Source organism: Pseudochaenichthys georgianus, chromosome 4, assembly GCF_902827115.2.
Source record: "Pseudochaenichthys georgianus chromosome 4, fPseGeo1.2, whole genome shotgun sequence".
In the NCBI taxonomy this organism is placed as follows: domain Eukaryota; kingdom Metazoa; phylum Chordata; class Actinopteri; order Perciformes; family Channichthyidae; genus Pseudochaenichthys; species Pseudochaenichthys georgianus.
Genome location: NC_047506.1, coordinates 19,792,135 through 19,812,385, shown reverse-complemented (window position 1 = coordinate 19,812,385; position 20,251 = coordinate 19,792,135). Strand labels below are relative to the sequence as shown.

At 40.5% G+C, this 20,251-nt stretch overlaps 2 protein-coding genes across 6 annotated transcripts in view; both read left to right on the top strand.

The window, feature by feature from the left end:
• The window catches only part of rabgap1l (RAB GTPase activating protein 1-like), a 132,938-nt gene that overhangs the window by 33,641 nt on the left and 79,046 nt on the right, over window positions 1–20,251 (top strand). For all 5 annotated transcript variants that reach the window (XM_071202913.1, XM_071202914.1, XM_034080566.2 and 2 more), the window contains exon 13: window positions 49–199. In XM_071202913.1, the coding sequence (XP_071059014.1) occupies window positions 49–199 (151 nt within the window). The remainder of the gene's footprint in view (window positions 1–48; window positions 200–20,251) is intronic.
• On the top strand, window positions 14,566–20,005 carry gpr52 (G protein-coupled receptor 52). The gene has a single exon (XM_034080571.1). It carries the CDS (start codon window positions 14,637–14,639, stop codon window positions 15,753–15,755), a length of 1,119 nt encoding a protein of 372 aa, XP_033936462.1. The 5' UTR covers window positions 14,566–14,636; the 3' UTR covers window positions 15,756–20,005.

Here is a 20,251-nt window from a genome sequence, read left to right as displayed (position 1 = left end):
TGAATTGGATTAGAAACTAATGCATTATCTGTGTGTGTTGTGTATCAGGCACGCGAACCTGTCCACTCGGCCGAAGGGTTTGCCCTCGTTGGTTCGCAGTGGCATTCCCGAGCCACTCAGAGCAGAAGTCTGGCAGCTGCTGGCCGGTTGCCACGACAACCACGACCTGCTTGAGCACTACCGCATCCTCATCACCAAGGTACACACACACCGACACACTGATTTATAGAGGGACTAATGCTCATAATAAGTATACTTTAGTTAAAAAAAAATCTAAACACGTCAACGTTGCAAAGAAAAAAATCTTATCATATTCTGATCTGAGGGCTGGCATGCCAAGCAGTTACCGCTATATGTATGCATGTATCTACAAGAGAGTCAAGAGTTTCTTTTACTTCATAGGTTGATGTGTGTAGTTCTCTCTCCTCCTGCGCTGTATTAATTACTCAAGGTAAACTTGGGAAACCGTAGTCTCACAGGTTCTAGAGAGGGGACTCTGATCTTTCAGCTCATCAGTTTTCCTTGTTTTCCTCCGAAGTTATGAATATTTAGCAAACAACCTGTTGAAAGTATTACATCTTTCTCTTGGAAACTTGCATAACAACAAATCCTTTATTTCATCAGTTCCATCAGCTGTTCCCTCAATCAAAAACCTGTTGAAATAATTAGCTATGTAATGGACAATAGCGTAATCTGAATCAGAAGTTAACAGTCCTTTGGTTGGGTTTTGGTGGAAACCAGGTAAGAGACTTTCATGGTTTTGATGTCATTTAACCATCACATTTATTTTTAAGTTTAAGTAACATTAATATGTCATCCAACATGTGTAGCACAAACCCCTACATTTTGTTCCCAATATTATATTATTTGCCACCAGTGATTAGGAGGTCATAGTAAATGTTAAAGCCTCAATGGCCAGAGGTGCAAATATATTACAGTAACATAAACACTTAATTACAATTGGGTAGCAAGTTTTTAGACAGTTATATTCTTTCATTTTACATATATTCCAGCAAATAGGTGAATTGAGTTCCACTGTAGGATAGGAACAAAGACTATAGCTGTATGTATTTGTCCTATGGAGGCATCTGGAGTTGATAACACAAGGCACTGCGTGATTATTATAACCATTCCAATCCATCATTTTGTCATCCAGTGAAACATGCTTGATATTTTTGACCGTTTGTTTTAAATATATCAATGTCTTGGTCATCTGATTTTATCTTTCAATAGCTCTTTGAGCTAGAGCTGGCATTCCTGTCCAGGTTTTCAACAAATCGTAGTAAAAGTAACTTTCCAAATGTGATCGAGCAGTTGTGAAAGCAGGTGTGTGACCCATCTTTGAATTTCTATCGAGAGATTTGTAAACCAGTAGGTAGAGTGACAAAGGCCAGACAGCAGCAGCAGCAGGAGGACGATGAGGAGGAGGTGATATAAACACTCAAAGCAGACGGAGAACCTTGCTTTATGGATAATGCAATAGTCTTTCTCTTTGCCGCAGAGAAGCGAGTGAACCTGTCTCGATCAATAAGTAGAAAGTGAGAGGGGAGGTGGGGGGTAGATGGAAAGAAAATGGAGAGGGAGGAATGTGGACTCATAAATATGAGGTTTTAGTCACTGAGGGGGGAATGGGAGGAAAGGAATGTGTGTAAACATTGAGAGAGCTGGTGGATTCCTCTCTTTCCTCACATATTTGTTGTTGTCTTGCACCTAATGTGTAAATGTCTCCCTTTTGTCTTTCACGATCTTTCAGTTTCCAATTATCCATGAAATTGGGACGGTTTTTTCTTTTGTTCTTTATGTCCCGTTTCTCTACATGGCTCTCTCCGTCTCTTTCCTATAGTATCTAGTTGTCTGATGAGCCTCTCTCTCACCTTACATAAGACCAGGTTTCTGTAGTTTGCCTCATTTATTCTCATTGAGCAGGTCTCCCTTGAAAAAGAGATCAATGATCTCAATGGAATATACCTGGATAAATAAAGGTTTGAAATTCCACTGGCTGGGCTTGGGCCATGCCCACATCCTCTGCCTTGCTGGAGTTGTGATGGTATTGATAGGCGGGTGGCCGGCTATTAATAGCTGCGCCAAATGAATAGAACTAGGGGAAGATGGAGGAGGGAGGGAAACAGGGAAGAGAGGCAAATGACAGCAAAGTGCGCAGGGGATGTGGAGCCTATTAATGTCTGTTGTCTGGCCTCAGTGACGACGTTAATGCGGATTGAATTTTTAATAATTGGACCGCCGTCCTTATTGAAGGGTATCGTCATCGTAAATCAGCACTGTTCAGGCGTTGGGTTCGGATGGGCTGTAAACCATCTGTGGTTTCTAGTCCTAAACTTACATCACGAAACAGATTTCAATTTTTTATTTTACCTGGTATTTGAACTGATATTTATTGTGATGAGGAAGCGTAGATTTAAAAAAAATAAAACGAATGTTCACATGAAAAAAGCTACATCATGAAGTTTCTATAAACAAAAAGGTGAAAGGTGTGAGTTTTTATTTGCGTTTCATTTTGTACATAAAACCTGCAACTTTTCCCATTGCTTCTCGCTTTCTGATTATAAGTCTCTTAAAGGCATCTTTTTTTATTTTATGAAACTGTCACACACCCTGAATAAAATGTACTTCAGCAATCTATATTTCGTCCTCGGGAATGACTTATTCTCCAATAAAATATACTATAGCAGGCCTATGTTAGTAAAACAGTAAAAACGAGTTTATATAGAAAATATCCCACTGCCATAAAAACATAATGTTGTTTTTTTTACATTTTCTTTACAAGTCTTATACAAATGTGCTTTGCAGATGGTGGTGGCGGCAGATGGTCAGTTTGATAAAATCTTTAATACAATTGCAGGCCTTAAACACACCCTGTGTACACATAACTTTCACACTGAGTTATTAAATAAACATCATAAATATACATTATAAAATGATATAAAATTACAGGCTGTTTTTAACACTATTCAGACTTAGCTCTCTGAATTAAAGCTTCTTTTAAATATGGATAAAACCAAGGTAATGCTCTTTTCAAAAGCAAAAAAGACACCAGAGCCTGTTTTAGATATTGTAACTACGCAAGGAACAAAACTTGAAGTTGTTGCCTGTTACAAATACCTTGGTATCTGGCTTGATGATTGTCTCTCTTTTAAACTTCATGTCAATAACCTGCTTAAAAAACTGAGGGTTAGGCTAGGGTTCTTTTTCAGAAACAAGTCCTGTTTCTCGCTTGAGGCCAGGAAAAGGCTAGTCACTGTGACCTTTTTACCTGTGCTGGACTATGGTGATTTGTTGTATATGAATGCACCTGCCAATTACCTGAGCAAATTGGATGCTGCGTATCACAGTGCTCTGAGATTTGTCACACATTATAAAGCGCTTACACATCACTGTACACTGTATACCAAGGCAGGTCTACCATCACTCTCTGTACGGAGGCTCAGTCACTGGTACACTTTTATTTATAAAGCTATGTTGGGCAAACTCCCGTATTACATCTGTTCTCTGGTAAAGCAGAAAGTTGCGGGCAGCTATTGTCTAAGATCGCAGGATGTGGTCTTGTTAGATGTGCCAAGAGTGAGGACTGTCTTAGGTAAGACGGCTTTTATATGCGCAGCTCCACTTGCTTGGAACAGCCTACAGTCCAAATTCAAATTGAGCAATTTTATTTCTCTGAATGTTTTTAAGGCACGTCTGCACGAGATGCTTTCTGACACTATGGGTGTTTGTAAGTGTTGGTGAATATGTAAATATGATGTCCTCTATTGTTTGTTTTTTATGTTGTTTTTATGTTTCATGTGGAACTAAATTGATGCAGGTCTCCCTTGTAAAAGAGATCCATGATCTCAAGGGACCTATCTGTCTAAATAAAGGTTTGAAATTAAATGAATACTTACCCCCAGGAAGGGTCACTTTCGGCCCAGTGGCCCGCCAATCTGGCAGTACATTGGCAAATCGACCTACTCATAAAACATGTTGAAAGCTTCCAAAGGGATCCTGTCACCTTTGGGTGGTCTGTTCCCAAGGTAAGAAACACTGGGTTACACTAACTCACTGAGCATTTAGCAGCATATGGCCTGCGGCGGGCTAGCTTGATATCATATATTGCAAATGTCATGTTCAGTGTTGTACAGCTCTCATTTACAGTCTTCACACACGGAGTCACAAATACACACTCTGTCACACACACGCCATGGCCTTAGGGCATCTGAGACATTTACAAATAACTTATTTCTCGGCTGGCGCAGCAATGTGTGTGGAGTTAGAGTCAGGAGGTGACATTTAAACAACCTTTTCCTCCCCCCAGAGCCGAAGGTGTGCCTCGCTTGCAGCTAAAAAGAAATTGCTCAGTTAGCTATTTCCAGACCTTCCTTTGCAAACAACAATCTCACAGCACAGCCAGTGTGTTTACAGAGGTCTGTCTCTCCACAGGTGCAATGCCTGTCATAGAACAACGGTTTCACCACAGCACACTCTAAGGAGCCTTATAATTCCTACTTAAATCATTGTGTTGTTGTTACTTATTAACAGTTTCAGAAGCATCTACTGCTACTTACAGTTTCGTGCCAACACTGTCACTTTGTTTGGTCCTGTGGCTGTACAAAAGACCAACACCTTGTCCCTCTTATTGGTTATTTGGACACATAATAATAATAATAATATATTTTATTTATATGCACACTTTTCATTTGCGTAAACAAAACTCAAAGTGCTACAAGATTAAAAAGGGTGAAACAAAACAACAATGTATGCTGTACATACAATAAAAATACTTTACAATAAAGACACTTTACAACAAATACAACAGCACAGTTTGTACAGAATATCAGTATGAGAAAACGACACCCTCTGTCCTTAGACCCTCACATCGTACAAGGAAAAACCTCCAGAGAAAAACCCACAGTTTAAAGGGGAAAATGGGAGAAACCTCAGGGAGAGCAACAGAGGAGGGATCCCTCTCCCAGGACGGACAGACGTGCAATAGATGCTGTGTGTAAATGCATTTTACAGCGTAGGTAGACCAAATGTTTGGAAAATGTATCTGTTTATAATAAGTAGATGAATCCAAGAGGATGTCAACAATCCTGTGGGAGCCATCAGGGAAGTAGTGTGATGAGTCAGGCAGGACCGCAGAGACTGGTTCAGCCACGACTCGAAGTCCAGGACTCAATCCAGAACTCAGGATAGAGGATCCAGGACACACAACCACAGCAACAGGATCAGCCTCGACTCAGGATCCCGGCGTAGATATAGACACAAAAAAGAAAATGTGGGGGATGCTGGGTTAATCGGAACATGAGTACACAGGTAGACAGACAGAAGGAAGAAGTAAGGTGTCCCTCGACAGTCCGAGCCTATAGCAGCTAAACTAACGTGTACATGCATTCCATTAGGATAGGTTGAGGGAAAAGGGTAGGAAGTAAGAAACAGAGGTGGAGAGGCACACGCAGGGAACAAGGTCCCCACTGCAACCTTAATGGAATAGGTGAGAGGTAAGGAGGTACGCTGTGAATACGCTCATAACACTCCCCGGCCGGAATAGGCCTCTCTGCAACCTGTTACCCTCTAATAGAACCTTGAGAGGTCAGAGAGGGGAAAGGATAAAGAGAAAATAGAATGAATAGATTACAGGAGTAGATTTAGAAGAATGAGAAGTAGTAATAACCTTAGTTTTAGATATAAGATCCAAGCTTTTAGGATTTAAGTGAAAGCGCAAGAATCTAAATGTTGGTGAAGAGGCACAGCGTGTCCACGTCATATCACATATGTTCCACTCTTGAAAACTCAACAAACCTGTATTCTGGTATCAGTGTTTAATTAACACATAATATATGTAGGCAGAAATGTGGTTCTTATTTTATTGGTTATACAAAATCTGATTAAATCCCGGTACTATGACGTGAAATTGATGATTTATGAAGTTCCTACGCATGACCAGAAATACCCAAGTTAATACTTTATAAAGAATGCAAAGAAATCAAAGAGAAAATTAGTATAGGGGCTCTGAGATGCTTTACTTTTTGATGTTGGATCATATTGAGGCCATGTGTCAGTTGAGCAATAACATTGAACGTCGGTGTACAATCAAAGGTAGCATCAGCCAGGCTGGAATAACATGACACCCACGCCCGATAACCCACATACAGATAAATGGAGTAATGTACATAAGATAGGCTGCCATGGTAACTGTGAGGGTCTATGAACTTCTCTGTGCTTGTTGTCGCCATGACAATTCTGTTTCTCCTTTCGTCTTTTAACATGTGCCTTAGTTAATTAAGTACTTGATATTTGAATAATTGCAAACCGGGTAGGTGGCCATCTGCTTACAGTATGAATACACACTCTCAGATTTGACCTTATGCTTTTGATCAACCTTCTAGAAACCACAGTATGTGTACACATTCAAGTAATAGCTTACATTTAGCATAAAGAAAGGAGAGCTTTTCTGAGGTCTTCAAACATTGCCATTTAAGAGATGCAAGGTTTTCACTCTCAGCTGAAAATACAGTTCGCATGCATGCACAGATACACATCATGCACATACATAAGCATAGTTCCACTAGCTTGTGACCTGCCACTAGTTTGAGTTCTTCCATCATTCATTCATGAATGAAAAAAACAACCTGTGGGGGTCTTAAGTCTTGTCAATCAAAGCCTCCCTCACAAAAACACACATACTTTTCGTCTGCTTTATAGTCTCTGTAGGGACCGGCTGCACTGTATGGCCACAAAACAGCCAAGCAACACCACTTCTATTCTCCCCTCCTTACAATATACTGCAGGGCTATTCCCAGCACCCTTCCTAACCCGGCTCTGTGTGCCATCAGAATACAGCACTCCAGCTCCCATTTATATACCCACAGGAGGGAAGGACCCAAGCTTCAGGAAAATCTATATCTTGAAAAGAAAAATCCAAATATTGGATCTCATTCTCCCATTTGTGATTCATGTTAACAAATTATCAAGCGAAAAGTACTTTTTAAGATGGGGTTTATTAGCCATTTGGAGTATTTATGGAAGGCGTGAAAGCTTTTAATTGAATATAGAATTTCATGTGTAGATGGAAATTAGCAAGTAATGACACATTTGTGATCATTTTATAATGTTTGTTGTAGTTGTAACTGTGCTAGCATACAGCAGGGATTGCATGCACGGCGTGTGTGAATTAGCATAGCCTCCTGGCCCCGCTGACACTGATATGACAGCTCGGATTAAGGAGATCCAGCCTACAGCGTCTTCTCTGGTCACAACACTTGCTTGTCTGGAAGGATCGACTGTAGCCTCACAGCTAGAGTAGTGCTCTGCTTCTTTCTCTTCCTCACTGCAGGTTCACACTAGCTTGTGTTTTATCATTCAATAAATGCACAACACCTTTAGGATTGACATCATCACAGTTTTGTCAATCTGTTGTGTATTAGAAGGCTTTGAAAAGAAAGGCTATACAAGTAATATAGGATTTATTTGCATTTGAGGCAAAAACTAGCTCAAGGTAGATGAAAGGCATATTCCTACTGTTACCATCAGCCTTAGAACTAAGAGATGTAACATCCTGAACTACATGGTGTAAAGACAATAGGTGGAACAGAGTAATGTCTCAACCAGAGTTGTCAGACGTGTCTTTATTGCCATGTTTGGTGAGGTGAGTTGAAGATGATAGACGGTGATTTAAGTAGGCATCCTGTCAATCTTTGCCTTCAGCTCGTCTTTACTATTTAACTGCTGTATGCGCAGTATACAAGGTGACATAGTGCTGGAGGTCACTATGTATATATGTTTTTTCTGTTAAAGAGTGTTCAACATAAATTGTTATCATTTAAAGGAATATTATAGCTGTTAATAGTTTTTCCACATGCTGTGAGCTAGCTCCTATCTTTACATTTGACATTTTCCACTTCCCACTGTGTTTGCTTCATACATCTTCTCTCTTACATTAACTGTCAACAGAATGTTCCTTCCCAACCATTACTGCCTTAAACAATAATCTGCTCTTTTATTTTCATTTATATTACAAATTTGTAGCTGCTCTACCTGACAGACTTTAATACGATGTTCGCAATCGAGATAATTACAGGCATTGACACTCAAACATATGAAAGATCCAGGAGAGGTAGAAAGTCTGAAACAGTAAATAGTGAGATCTTTAATTAAAACATGATCTATTTTACTGGATACATTTTTTTCTTTCGTGTGTCAATCTTTGACAACTTAATGTCTGATGCAGGTTTTATGTCCGACAAGTAAAGCATGCTGCACTAAAGCCAATGTCTATGTCTGTTGTCAGTACTTGGGATTTTCCTACTTGAGAGCCCTTCACCTGGGAACTGAATCCAGACGATGCTCGGCCCACAGTTGATACATATATACACTGGCTTGTGCCTGCTAAGCTGGTTTAGTGTTGGTCCATTGATGGTGCTCGCTGAATGTTTGTATCCAGGCAGTGAAACGGCTCTAATCTGCCCCAATAACCACCTATTCTTTCATATCCCAACCCCCACGCTCTTGGACTAGAACACTGTCAAGGATCAGAGCTATATTTTGATTTTTATCCTAAATACAAATTAAATGATTTATGAAGCACCTTCAATTATCCACACAAAGAACATCAATGTATTGGTGCATTCAAACTAATACAACAACAATGCTTCTGAGTTAATGCATGTACTGTTGAACTAATAATATTAAACATGCCATATCTCTACCCAGACCCGGCGCTGTGGGAGGCTCTCCCATTTGATATTCCTGCCCTCCGCCAGTAAACACGGTTTTTATTATTTATCAAATTAAAAAATATATATATTTAAAATGTTTTAATTATAAATATCTGAACTTTAATGCCACGATATATGTGATGTCAGATAGTAATATAAGAGTAATAAATGAAAAACCGGTATGAAATACTATACAACAAAAATACAGAGTGATTTGTAAAATATCCATAAAGAAATAGAGAATCTGTTTACACTTCTGTTTCATATGGGTGTTGAGAGATGTATCCATAGATCTCGTAATTTTGCTGTCAAAGTGCACCAGATTGATTCTTTTAACTTCAATATAAAAAAAGAAAACCTAGGGGATGTTTGGTCCACCCCCCACTTATAAAAAATAGCACTTTACCCCTGCTTACACCTATATGTGAGCTTATTATCGAGCCTTCATTGTAACAGTCGCGGGTGTAGTGTGTATGTGCGTGTGGGGAGTGTTGCAGTAGAAAATTCAACTGTAGCGCCGGTACATTAATGGGAAACCCTACATGTTTGAGCACCCTCTATGAAACGTCAAGCTACCCCACAGCACCCCCAAAAGAACATTTCGGACATGACGGTTTTGTGTGCCCGCCCATGAAAATCATATGCTCTGTAGATTTGTTCTGGCGCCGGGTCTGCCTTCAACTTAATGTACCGTATCTGCAGTCAAATAAAATGACCACAAAAATACACATTGGGACATGTAGCAATCGCCCCAATGTATGGAAAGCATAATGTAATTCATCATTATCTAATATTACATATTTACCTGACTGTAGGTCTGGCAATACTGGCTATTTCTTGGTCAACATTATGACACAGGCCGAGGCTGACAACTGTGAAGGTTTACATTGCTGCCACAGTCTGTAAATTGACTTTTTTATATGTATCTTAAAGCTTATTTGTAGGCCTTGGATTGACGTTTTCATGTGTTAGTCTCTAGAAAGGGGCTCTAGAAGGGTGATGCATATATAAACTTTACTCACTGACTCGCTTGCTTAATGTCCTTTTTAAGAAGATTTTAAACCCCCTACCTCATTACTTTCTGTACTGTGTGTTGCTGTCGATAGCACCTAATGTAGTAAATCCTTGTTTATGCCAATGCTTTGCTGTTGACTGGAATCAGCTGGAGCCCAGGGGTGAAAGAGGGTGGGATGCTGGGAAGCAGTGAAAGGTGAATCAACCTCCACCTTTGTTTCCAAGTGGCCCCGCTGGCTTTGTTTTGGAGCAGAATGAATTATTAACGGTGGCCTTCTGGTCGTGTTTTTCATCAGTGTCCACCTCCAAAGAGCACTCTACTGAGTGATCCCCATTCACTGACTCCTTCCATAGTGACAGCACAACTGTCTACATTCACTTTTTTGTTGTCTTTACTTTGTGTAGTTATTTTTACTTTTCTTTTCTTCCTGACCTCCCTTCTGTTTTTCCATCACACCATTTATTTTGAATGACCAGATTTACCAACAGAGGTGCTGACCAATATGCGGTCTCCATCACAAGTTGAACCTCTAATTTTTATTTCATAAACATTAGTTAACAGACAATACTCATCCAGCTAAAACCTGTAACAGCTGACACATTACATGTTCTCCCAGTTGTACAGTTTCACTAGCTCCCTTTAAACTACATTTGGTGTTGATGCTGATATAACTTCCATGTTATAACAGTGTTACAACAGAGTTCGCTCAGCAGTGATTGCGTGTATATATATGCCATTATTTATATAATAATTATATTAACATGATCAGCGTAATAATACTTATGTTTGTTGATGTTATCCAATTTTCTTTTTTAATTCCTCATCCACTAACTATCGTGAGTATCATGGGTATTGCTAGGTTACCCTAAACTGCAGATGTGTCTATTAACCAGGGACAGGGGACATTGTTCAACATTTCAGTTTCCACCTGAATGTAATTATGGCAGAGTAAGATGAGCTAATTTTCATCTGTAGTCCCTGGGTGTTTTTATTGGATTGAATGCTCTGTCATAAACAGTTCTCTTAAAGTATTGGATTGGCTGCATGCCACATTTTCCTGTGTAATCTTCTGACATTGCATTACATCTTCCTCAAGGACACTCACCCCCAGTTTCCACTGGGTCCGTCTGCACCGCGCTGCGCCGCGTCACGGCTGCGCCGCGGTTTTGGTCCGACCTCCTCTAGCGCCATAACCCACCGGACGCGTCCCAGAAGCGTTTCAGAGGCGTAGCGTCGTGCGTGCAGGCTCGCAGTTTTGTTATTGATTCGGGCATCCTGGACATTTGTACTTCTACTAGAAAGTAAGTAGGCTACGTAGTTAAATGTTTTATTTTTGTGTCTGTTTAAATTGTGTTTATTGTTGTTATAAATTTCCTATTTTGTTGTGTTGTAGTCTACAGACACAGTTAATAATAATTGTAATAGTCCACTTCCATGATGAAAACCTCGTCGTCCATTGTGCGTATCGTAGTGGAGGTGTTGTGATGAAGGAAGGGGGTCTGCTAAATTAGTATATGTGGGGGATGGGCCTGGCCCGGATGCTCACCTTTCCACTTCCTGCGAGGGGGGGCTGCCTGCCCGACCTTATGTTACGGCTGCGCTGCGGCAAAAATAGGATTCATCCTAATTTTAGAGAAGCGCTGCGCCGAGCCGCTTCTGGGACGCGTCTGAGCCGTAACGCGGTGCGTGTGGTGGAATAGCACCCATTGACTAGAGTGGCCGCGATTCTTGCGACCGCCGCGGCGCAGACGGACCCGGTGGAAACTGGGCGTTAGTCAGTTCTAGGTTTAGCCATAGTCTGTGAATGTCTCTCCTGTTGTTTTTTTAGATAACACATTTGGTTTTCTCTAATGGTTCTGTGTAGATTTGCGCTTTTCAATAATTTAGTTTTGTCCAATTGACACAAAGGTGAATAACAATTGCTTTGCAGAAAGTCTATATTTTGCCGTTCGGATTTAGCTCTTTTGGCTAGCTTCTTTTCCAAATAATCAAATTACCACACTCTGGAAGAGGAAATGTGCTTTCCAAAGTGGCCATTTTCCATTCATCTTTCGAAAAACCACTTCTTGTTGCTTTTCTTTTGCTTTTCTTGTTAAAATACGATGAAAACAACAATGTGAGAAAAGTTGCCCTGAAGTTTATTTTTTCCTGCCAAGCCACAAAGCATGACCGTTTCATTCCATCCTCCCTTCTGCTTAGCGAATTTGCTGTCACTTGATCCTCCTTATCATCTGCCGGCCAGAGGATGCTCCCAACTGGCCCAAATGCTGGGCAACTGTAACCAAGGGGCAGGTATAGCTGTGCCTTGCTCTTTGTTAAATAAAGGATACATCAAGTATCCAAAATAACCTGGTATCTGGCTAAATAGGGGAGAGGACTCATTTGACTAGGATTAGATGTCCAAGATGTTCCATTGGATTATTGAGATTGAGGGTCATCCGGTATTCATGAACATAATAGTGAGGCTGATGACCAGTGACACTTTCTTCCCCCAAAGAAAGATGTCACGAAAAGTGCATTTTCCCCATTATTGGTGTGATATTGTATCTATAATTATTTTTGAAATACTGTTGGTTGTTTTAAAGTATATTATAAAAAAGGTATATTTTTAGTTTTTTTTTTTTTAGTTTTTATATATTTAGTTTAAAAAAAAAAAAAGTTTCTATGGAAAATGGAGATTATGTGGAAGAAGTGGGACAGAAATAGGGATGGAAAGAAAAGAGGGTGTGTGTGTAGGGGGCTTTAGTTAATAGAAAACAGAGACTGAGAGATAAGTAATATGTAAATAGGGAATGTATCCAAATGTACCTCTGGGAGAAAGCCAGTGTGAGAGACAGAATAATGTGGCAGGGAGCCTCAGGTGCAGCTGGGATGGGAGGAGGCGGGGCAATGAGCGAAAAGCTCAGGGAGAGAAAGCGAGAAAGAGGGAGGGTTCATGTGTGTGTGTTTTTTGAGTATGTGTGTGTGTGTGGAAAGAGAGAGAGGCTGAGTGTGCAAGCTAGAGAGATTGTGTGGAGAGGGAGGGAGGGAGGGAAGTGTAAGCCAGTCACAGCATCTCTCCTTCTCACTGCACCAGGGCTGAGGGACTCTTCGTCCCCTCTCTTCCCTCGCTGCAGATTTAACTCATTTTCATCAGCGCCCTCATCTTTTTTTTCTTGCTTTTTACTTGCTGCTTTTGACAGATGCATTGCATTCATCTCTATCTGTATGCCAGGATCCAAGGATTTATTTATTAAAATCGTGGGTTGGGGACGTTTGCAGAGGACAGTGCTTGAAACTGGGACTCCGAATGGGACTTGGTATTTTCTTTGTGCTGCTAGAGTGGATTCCCTTTTGTTGCGCTACCAGTGTTTTGTTCAGGGCGACAGACATACTGAGAGAGGAGTTGTAGGATCCCATACATCTACAACCAAACAGCACATACATTAAGGACAAAAGCAAGTTAGAAAATCTATGGCTACATGATGCAGCCGAAGAGATGGTGTTGCCCGCAAATGCATACAAATATCACAACAAAAATGCAAGTTACACTTCATGGGATAAATAGGTGGATTGTCTATTAATCCTCACACCCCCCTCTGCAAGTGTCTGCCACAGGATTGCTGAGGAGTCAAAGTGAGAGGAGCGCTGAGCTATTCAGCTGGCCTCTCATTGCTCCAGGAGAGTCCTTCCACCTGCCTGCATGGGAGTATTACATTCAACACTTTCATCTGCTACTGGACTTTTTTGTTTGTTTTTCATTCGTGACTTGCAGTCCAGAACACTGAGAGGCAAGTTTGCACATTTGGATTTAAACTTTAAATCACTTTAATAGCCAAACTCATCCAGACATTTTAAAGCGCTTGGTTTTGCCCTCATTCTGCCTAGGGATGCCTTGTATACACATTTTTCCCCCACCCACCGCTGTGTGTGCAGAGAGAGCTGTGACATTATCTCCTGCGGAGATCCTCATGTTGTTCTAGCCTGTGTCTGTGTTTTGATTCAGACAAAAGCTGGGCATGCATGGGCTCCAGACACTGACCAGAGGACCACCAAATTAAGGGGAAGCCTACTGTTACATTGTAAACACACCAGCACCAATGGCACAGAGGAAGTTTGGATCGAATTGAAGAGCTGATTTGCAGAGATGGATGTTATATTCTTTTCCAAACTTTGGTATAGACAAAGAGAGACTCCTAAGACACTTTTTTTTCCTCTTAGCAATGGTTGCCCAAAAACTCAATTTTTAAAGGTTTCTGTAAATGTCATCTGATGTCATGGAGTGAAATAGGAGCCAAATGCTTTAACGTATTTGATCTCCTGTGAGGATGTGTTAAGAGCTGACAGCATTGTGCTTTGCTTCATGCTTTAACCTCGCCGAATGTTGTCCTCCCCCTCATCTTCTGCGCTCTCTGCCCTTGTGTGGACAGCTTATGCCCTCAGCCTCCCGGTGGCAACCCTCATTAGGATCAGGAGCTAAGGCCACAGACTGGCAGGCAAAGCAGCGGGGAAACTCGCCTTTGGGATAGATGCTGGTCACAACACTTTCCTGCTACTCTGGTTTACTAAAGGAATACAGTTTTTTTTTTTTTTTCTCTCTACTCCCGACTGTTAACCACCCACTACTTTCACTAACCATGAGTGATTGGAAAAGGAGAGCTAAACGGGTTGTCCTACCCTCCCAGAGGCAGTATTGATTTTCCTCCATTCAGTGTTCATTTGATTGAGACCCAGCTATGTGAGAGGAAGGTGAAAAGGAGAGTGAGTGTGTTGCAGAGAGTATTGAGCTCTTGTTAACTGAAGAAGGCTGCAGACACCCGGTGTAGATCGGGGGGGGGGGGGGGGGCAGGCAGGCAGTTCTCCAATTTCAGGCCAGCTGCCTTATGTGTGACACACCACAATCCTGACCCACCTGGATAGCACCCAGAACAATGAACCAGTCTGAACTGACAACCGACCCGTTGCTCACTGCCAACAGCAGTCATGGAGACTTCTTTCCTGGAAGGGCCGCCAACCACTCTTGTCCCTTGGGCTGGGGGCTGAACGAAGGCCTGGAGGCTTGTGTCCTGGAGACTGCTGTCATTGTACTTCTGACCGTGCTGATCATTGCAGGGAACCTGACGGTGATCTTTGTGTTCCACTGTGCCCCTTTGTTACATCACTACACCACCAGCTACTTCATCCAGACCATGGCCTATGCAGACCTGCTGGTGGGTCTTAGCTGCCTGGTTCCCACCCTATCGCTACTCCACTACCCAGCAGGTGTCCAGGAGCCCATAACATGCCAGGTCTTTAGCTACGTCATCTCTGTTCTGAAGAGTGTTTCAATGGCCTGCTTGGCTTGCATCAGCATGGACCGCTACCTGGCCATAACAAAACCACTGTCTTACAACCAGCTGGTGACGCCATGCCGGCTACGAGGCTGCATCACTCTTATCTGGGTCTACTCTAGCCTGGTTTTCTTGCCCTCCTTCTTTGGTTGGGGTAAGCCAGGCTATCATGGGGACATTTTTGAGTGGTGCGCTCACTCTTGGCCCACCTCTGCCCTCTTTACAGGCTTTGTGGTGTGTTTGCTCTATGCGCCTGCTGCACTTGTGGTTTGTTTTACCTATTACCATATATTTCGCATTTGCCAGCAGCACAACAGGGATATCAGTGAAAGACGGGCTCGTTTCCCAAGCCAGGAGATGGAGACAGGTGAAGGGGGTGGCAGTGGCCATCATGGAGGGCATGGACCAGACCGGCGATACGCAATGGTGCTGTTCCGCATCACCAGCGTTTTCTACATGCTATGGCTGCCCTACATAATTTACTTCTTGCTTGAAAGCTCCCATGTGCTGGATAGCCCTGCCCTCTCCTTCATCACCACCTGGCTGGCCATTAGCAACAGCTTTTGCAACTGTGTCATCTACAGCCTGTCTAATAGTGTGTTCCGCCTAGGCATGCGTAGGCTCTCGCAGACGATGTGCTCCTTCAGCCACTGTGCGGCAGATGACAGGGACTTTGGGGAGCCTAAACCAAGGAAAAGGGCAAACTCATGCTCCATCTGAAGGGAGTATTGTTTCAGGATGACAATATTGCTGGAATCTATCAGTGGGGAACATAAATATTACCAAGCTTAGCAGCTAGTTAATTTCAGTAACATTGGCACGGCTTACCTAACAGAAAGCAATTTATGTATAAGCCTGTCAGCTGACTCAATTGACATTGCCTTCGTCACACAAACAATGTTTATTTGCATTACAAGCTTTTAAAGCACATGTGTGCAGCGTCTAAACAGAGATTTAAAGAGATAGCAATCTGTGATGGCTTTTTATCCTGTGGTATGTACCTTGGCTGTAGATCATGTCGAAAGTAGTCTCCCCATTGCTTTCTTAGCCTTTACATCACATTGTATGTCATCAGCCAGGTCAGACATAGTTGGAAGACAAAACTGTTAACTTTAAAAGATTTACAAATATCTCCTCAGACACCAAATGTGATACTACTGTTTCATTCCTGTTGCAGTAAGTAAGTGGTTATGAATAAGATCAACCTTCCATTTGGATGTATTTGTTGTTTCTATTACTATCATTAGCTTAGACTAGATAACCTACATGTACTCGTTCTCTTAAACCTTTCTAAAGGTTGTAAAACATTGACTTTTTAACTGTAGAAACACACCGTGATAATGACAACTATTGTGCTATGATAACAGTTGGCGTTTGGCCTCGACTGTTTGGTAGAGGAAAGTGCGCAGTCCATTCCTGCTGAACAATTTTTTGTTTAATCTGTAAACATAACATGAACTGAAGAGGTAAGCAAAAAGGTCAGGATTTAATGGTCAGTTGACACCTTTTTTCTATTATCAGAGTGATTAGCCAATCATCAATTTGACAGTTTTGATATTGTCACTGTGTAATATGGCACTGTAGTTTGGCAAAACATACATCACAAACATTAAACCCGTACTGAGTACTGCAAAGAAACAACGTAACTAAGGCATGTAGAAACCCTCTAGATAAAGTCAAAATCCCCACAATGAGTAATAAGTAAAGTTTTCAATTGATTTAAAATGGTTACTAACGTATATTGACATCAAATTGTCATAACAGATTCAACCCATTGTCTACTGCTGTAGTTTGAACTGTGTCATATTCTTAACAGATTATATGCTGTTTTAATTGTTTACCAATTTAAATATTAGCTGAGAATAGTTAATTGCCAATTGATTGGTGTACAGTAACCCTAAAGAGCACCTTATTGTCAGAATTCAGACATAGGATGTGACTGTTTGACACAGACCTTTTATATTGTAAGTTGTGAACACAATTTATTCTTTTCTTTTTTCAAGGTCCGCCTTTGCGCTTATGCACAACAGCAACAGCATTCCCACCATTTGTGTGGCATTCCTGATATGGCTGTGTTATGAGTATTCTGCTAACAGTTTGATGCATGAGCGCTCATGACTGCCATTTCTAACCAGCAAATAAATATGAAATCCAACCCTGTATATACTGTTTATACAGAGCCACGTATACTGGATAGTGAACAAAGAGCATTGACAAAATGAAACTGCATTTAATTCACATTATTATTTATAATGCAAGGTATTTAGTTTCAAAACAGAATTCGGTAATTAAGCTCAATTGATGATGTACTTATTATTAAATGCACCTCCTGGGTTTTGCTTTTAACACACTCACAAAAGTCACTTCAGTATAGGTAAGTGATAGTAGAGGCTGTGTAAACCTGAATATGTAGGCTTGTTAAGGGTGTTTTGCTTTAGCAGCATAGTTATCTTTGTAAAGATAACTACATGTATGCTGAGAATTTATATTGAATTGTAATTCCTAGAATTTGTGGACAGGGCTCGGTTTAATGTGAAAATCTGGAATTCAATTTGGTTATAAATGATTCAGGCTATCAGTAGCTCATGTTGTAGAGGTTGGTTACACTTTTTGCCAGACATTTCTCATGACTTCTAAATTGCAGTCTCTTTCTGCTGCACCTAGGCACTTTCTGATAAAAAAACAACAAAAAAATCTTCTGCCCCCCAATTTTAGATACTTGTCAATGCCTTTGTGAACCACCCCAATATTAAGTATGCACTTTCTACAGGGTGAAATCTAAGTGGCAATCAAACTACATTTCGGCTTGTTGAATTTTCTTTTCAACATATGACTGTACTGGGAAGGGCAGCGAATAGGTGGTACAAATGGAATCCATAATGGATTGTTTGAATCAGATACGTACAGTAGTTAACTCAATTCCACTTATGGATAACCTTGATTGTTATTTTACTGTGCCCATTCCTGACCAGTTAAATCTTAAGACTGTTCCCCAATCTGGGGCTTTTTATACACAAAGTGCAGACGATGTGGGCTTTTAAAACAACTCAAAAACGGCCACTGGTTACGACTATAGTCCTTGCTACAGCACTTTAGTACAGTCAGTCGAGTCAATGTATATTCCCATTTGATCCGTGTGAAAGGGAAATTAATTTCACATTAATAAAGCCAAGTGCCATAGCCAATAATTTATACTAAATATCGTCATTGATCGCATAGTGGTGTCAGTGTGGTTTAGGCCTTCCTTGTAGTATATATTTGTTCAAGCTAGAAACCAAGTGATGCAGCAAACCTAGCCCATTTATGTTGTAACTGCATTCTATGTTGCTGAATAGTGGCCTGCGTAAGTCATTCCTAATTTTAAAGCAGCATTAAGTGGTCGAACACTTGGGAAACACAACGGAAAGTACATGAGGTTTCAGCTTATTACATTTGAGGGACGAATGTAAGTACAACATTGTTATTAAGCTAAGGTTTTGAAAACCAATATCACCAAGAGAAAAAAATCTCTTTTGGGTTATCCATATGCCCTTTTTTCTTTACTAGCCAATAGTTTGCTCTGGATTTTTGCAATTTGCTTGAGTCAGGTAGACTAGAATCAACTTGAAATAATAATTTGTTGGGAGTGGCTGCCCATAGTTTGTACTGTTGTTGTTTCAGTTTTGTTGGCTCAGACAACAAAACGACCAAATCTTTGTAAAGCAGCAGTATGGAGAATTGATTCATCAGAATTCACCCCCTTTAACATAACCAAGAGTTGTTTGATTCAGTGTTAATATAACAATAATTATTATTGCTTTATACAGCTTTGATGCATTACAGACTCTTCTGTATACATGCCTAAAGATGTATTTAGTATTTAAAGTGAAAGAATATGTTGACAAGTTATCACTGGCACAAAAACATGCTGCACCTTTTCAGTTTCCAGCTACATGAACATAAGGTTGGACTGTGAACACATCTGAAGTGACAGTTCTGAAGTTAGTTTTCATTGACATGATTGATAGTTCAAATGGGTCTAACCAAGAATGGGTCAAGTCACCCATTTATCACAGACTTCCTTCAAATGGGTTCATGTTCCACTATATGATGTCTACAATATATATGACAAGAGGAGACATCAGATTTGTCTTGTGAATTCCCTTGTGTAGCCATATGACCTGGCAGATATGAGGAATAGCAGTAGGGGAGTACAGCAGACCTGTGTCAAATACTGAACGTGCGATTCTTTTTATTTTGATAGCTTGTGTTTTTGGTGCTTCTTTGGAGCAAAGTGCAGTTGGGTAGTAGAAGAAATGTATAGGATCTGAATTAGTGCTATATTACCTTCACAATATGGTGACACACAACAAACGCAGAAGAAAACAACATTCAGTAATAGCCTAAAAAATTGCTCTGTCGTTACCATTTAATGTAAACGTCAGCATATATTCAAGTGAAGATAATAGTATTTGGTAAGAAGTTGCACAAATATGCATTCCTTTGGTGGGCTTTTTTGTAGCGGGTAATGTAACATGTGTGTCTTGGTTCAAATTTTCACAAATCCAAGAGCCAATGAATGAATATCTAAAAAATTAATTGTTTATATGTGTCTATATTACAATGACCAAACTTGAGTGGTAGAAAAAAAAACTGTAATCTTGTTCAAACAAGTGATCTTATTTTCAAGTGCATTCATCTGGGCTTTTAGTAAAACAATAGTTTTTATGAATTAAAGAATAATATCTATTTATTTATTAAGTTATGTTTAAAACTTTACACATTATACTGTATATGAGTATACTGTGTGTGAATCTGTTTTTATTCTGCTGTACAGCCAAAAAAAATCAGACAAATTCTGTCAAAGGTATGGCACACCATTTGTTTTGAATCAACTAAGCTGCTGATGTTTTAATAGGAGGCAGATTGTGTTAAATGACATAGTATCTATTTTTTTATTTTCAAAATGTTGTGAAAGAACATGGTTTTGTTGTTGCTACCAATCCAATAAAGTTGAAAATAGTAGAAATTCAAATATGTAAAGTTGTTTTTTATTAATTGTTTGTGTTCCTGTAACAACAATCACAGATTTGCCAGCTTTCATTCATAACCAGTGAACTCTCCCTAGACTTGCCCACATATTTCCTTCCCTCTGCACCCATCTTATAGTGAAGAAGATGGAGATGTGGGTGTACTCCTGTGTGGCTTTCGGTTCTAATTCCTAAGCTTGACAGGGT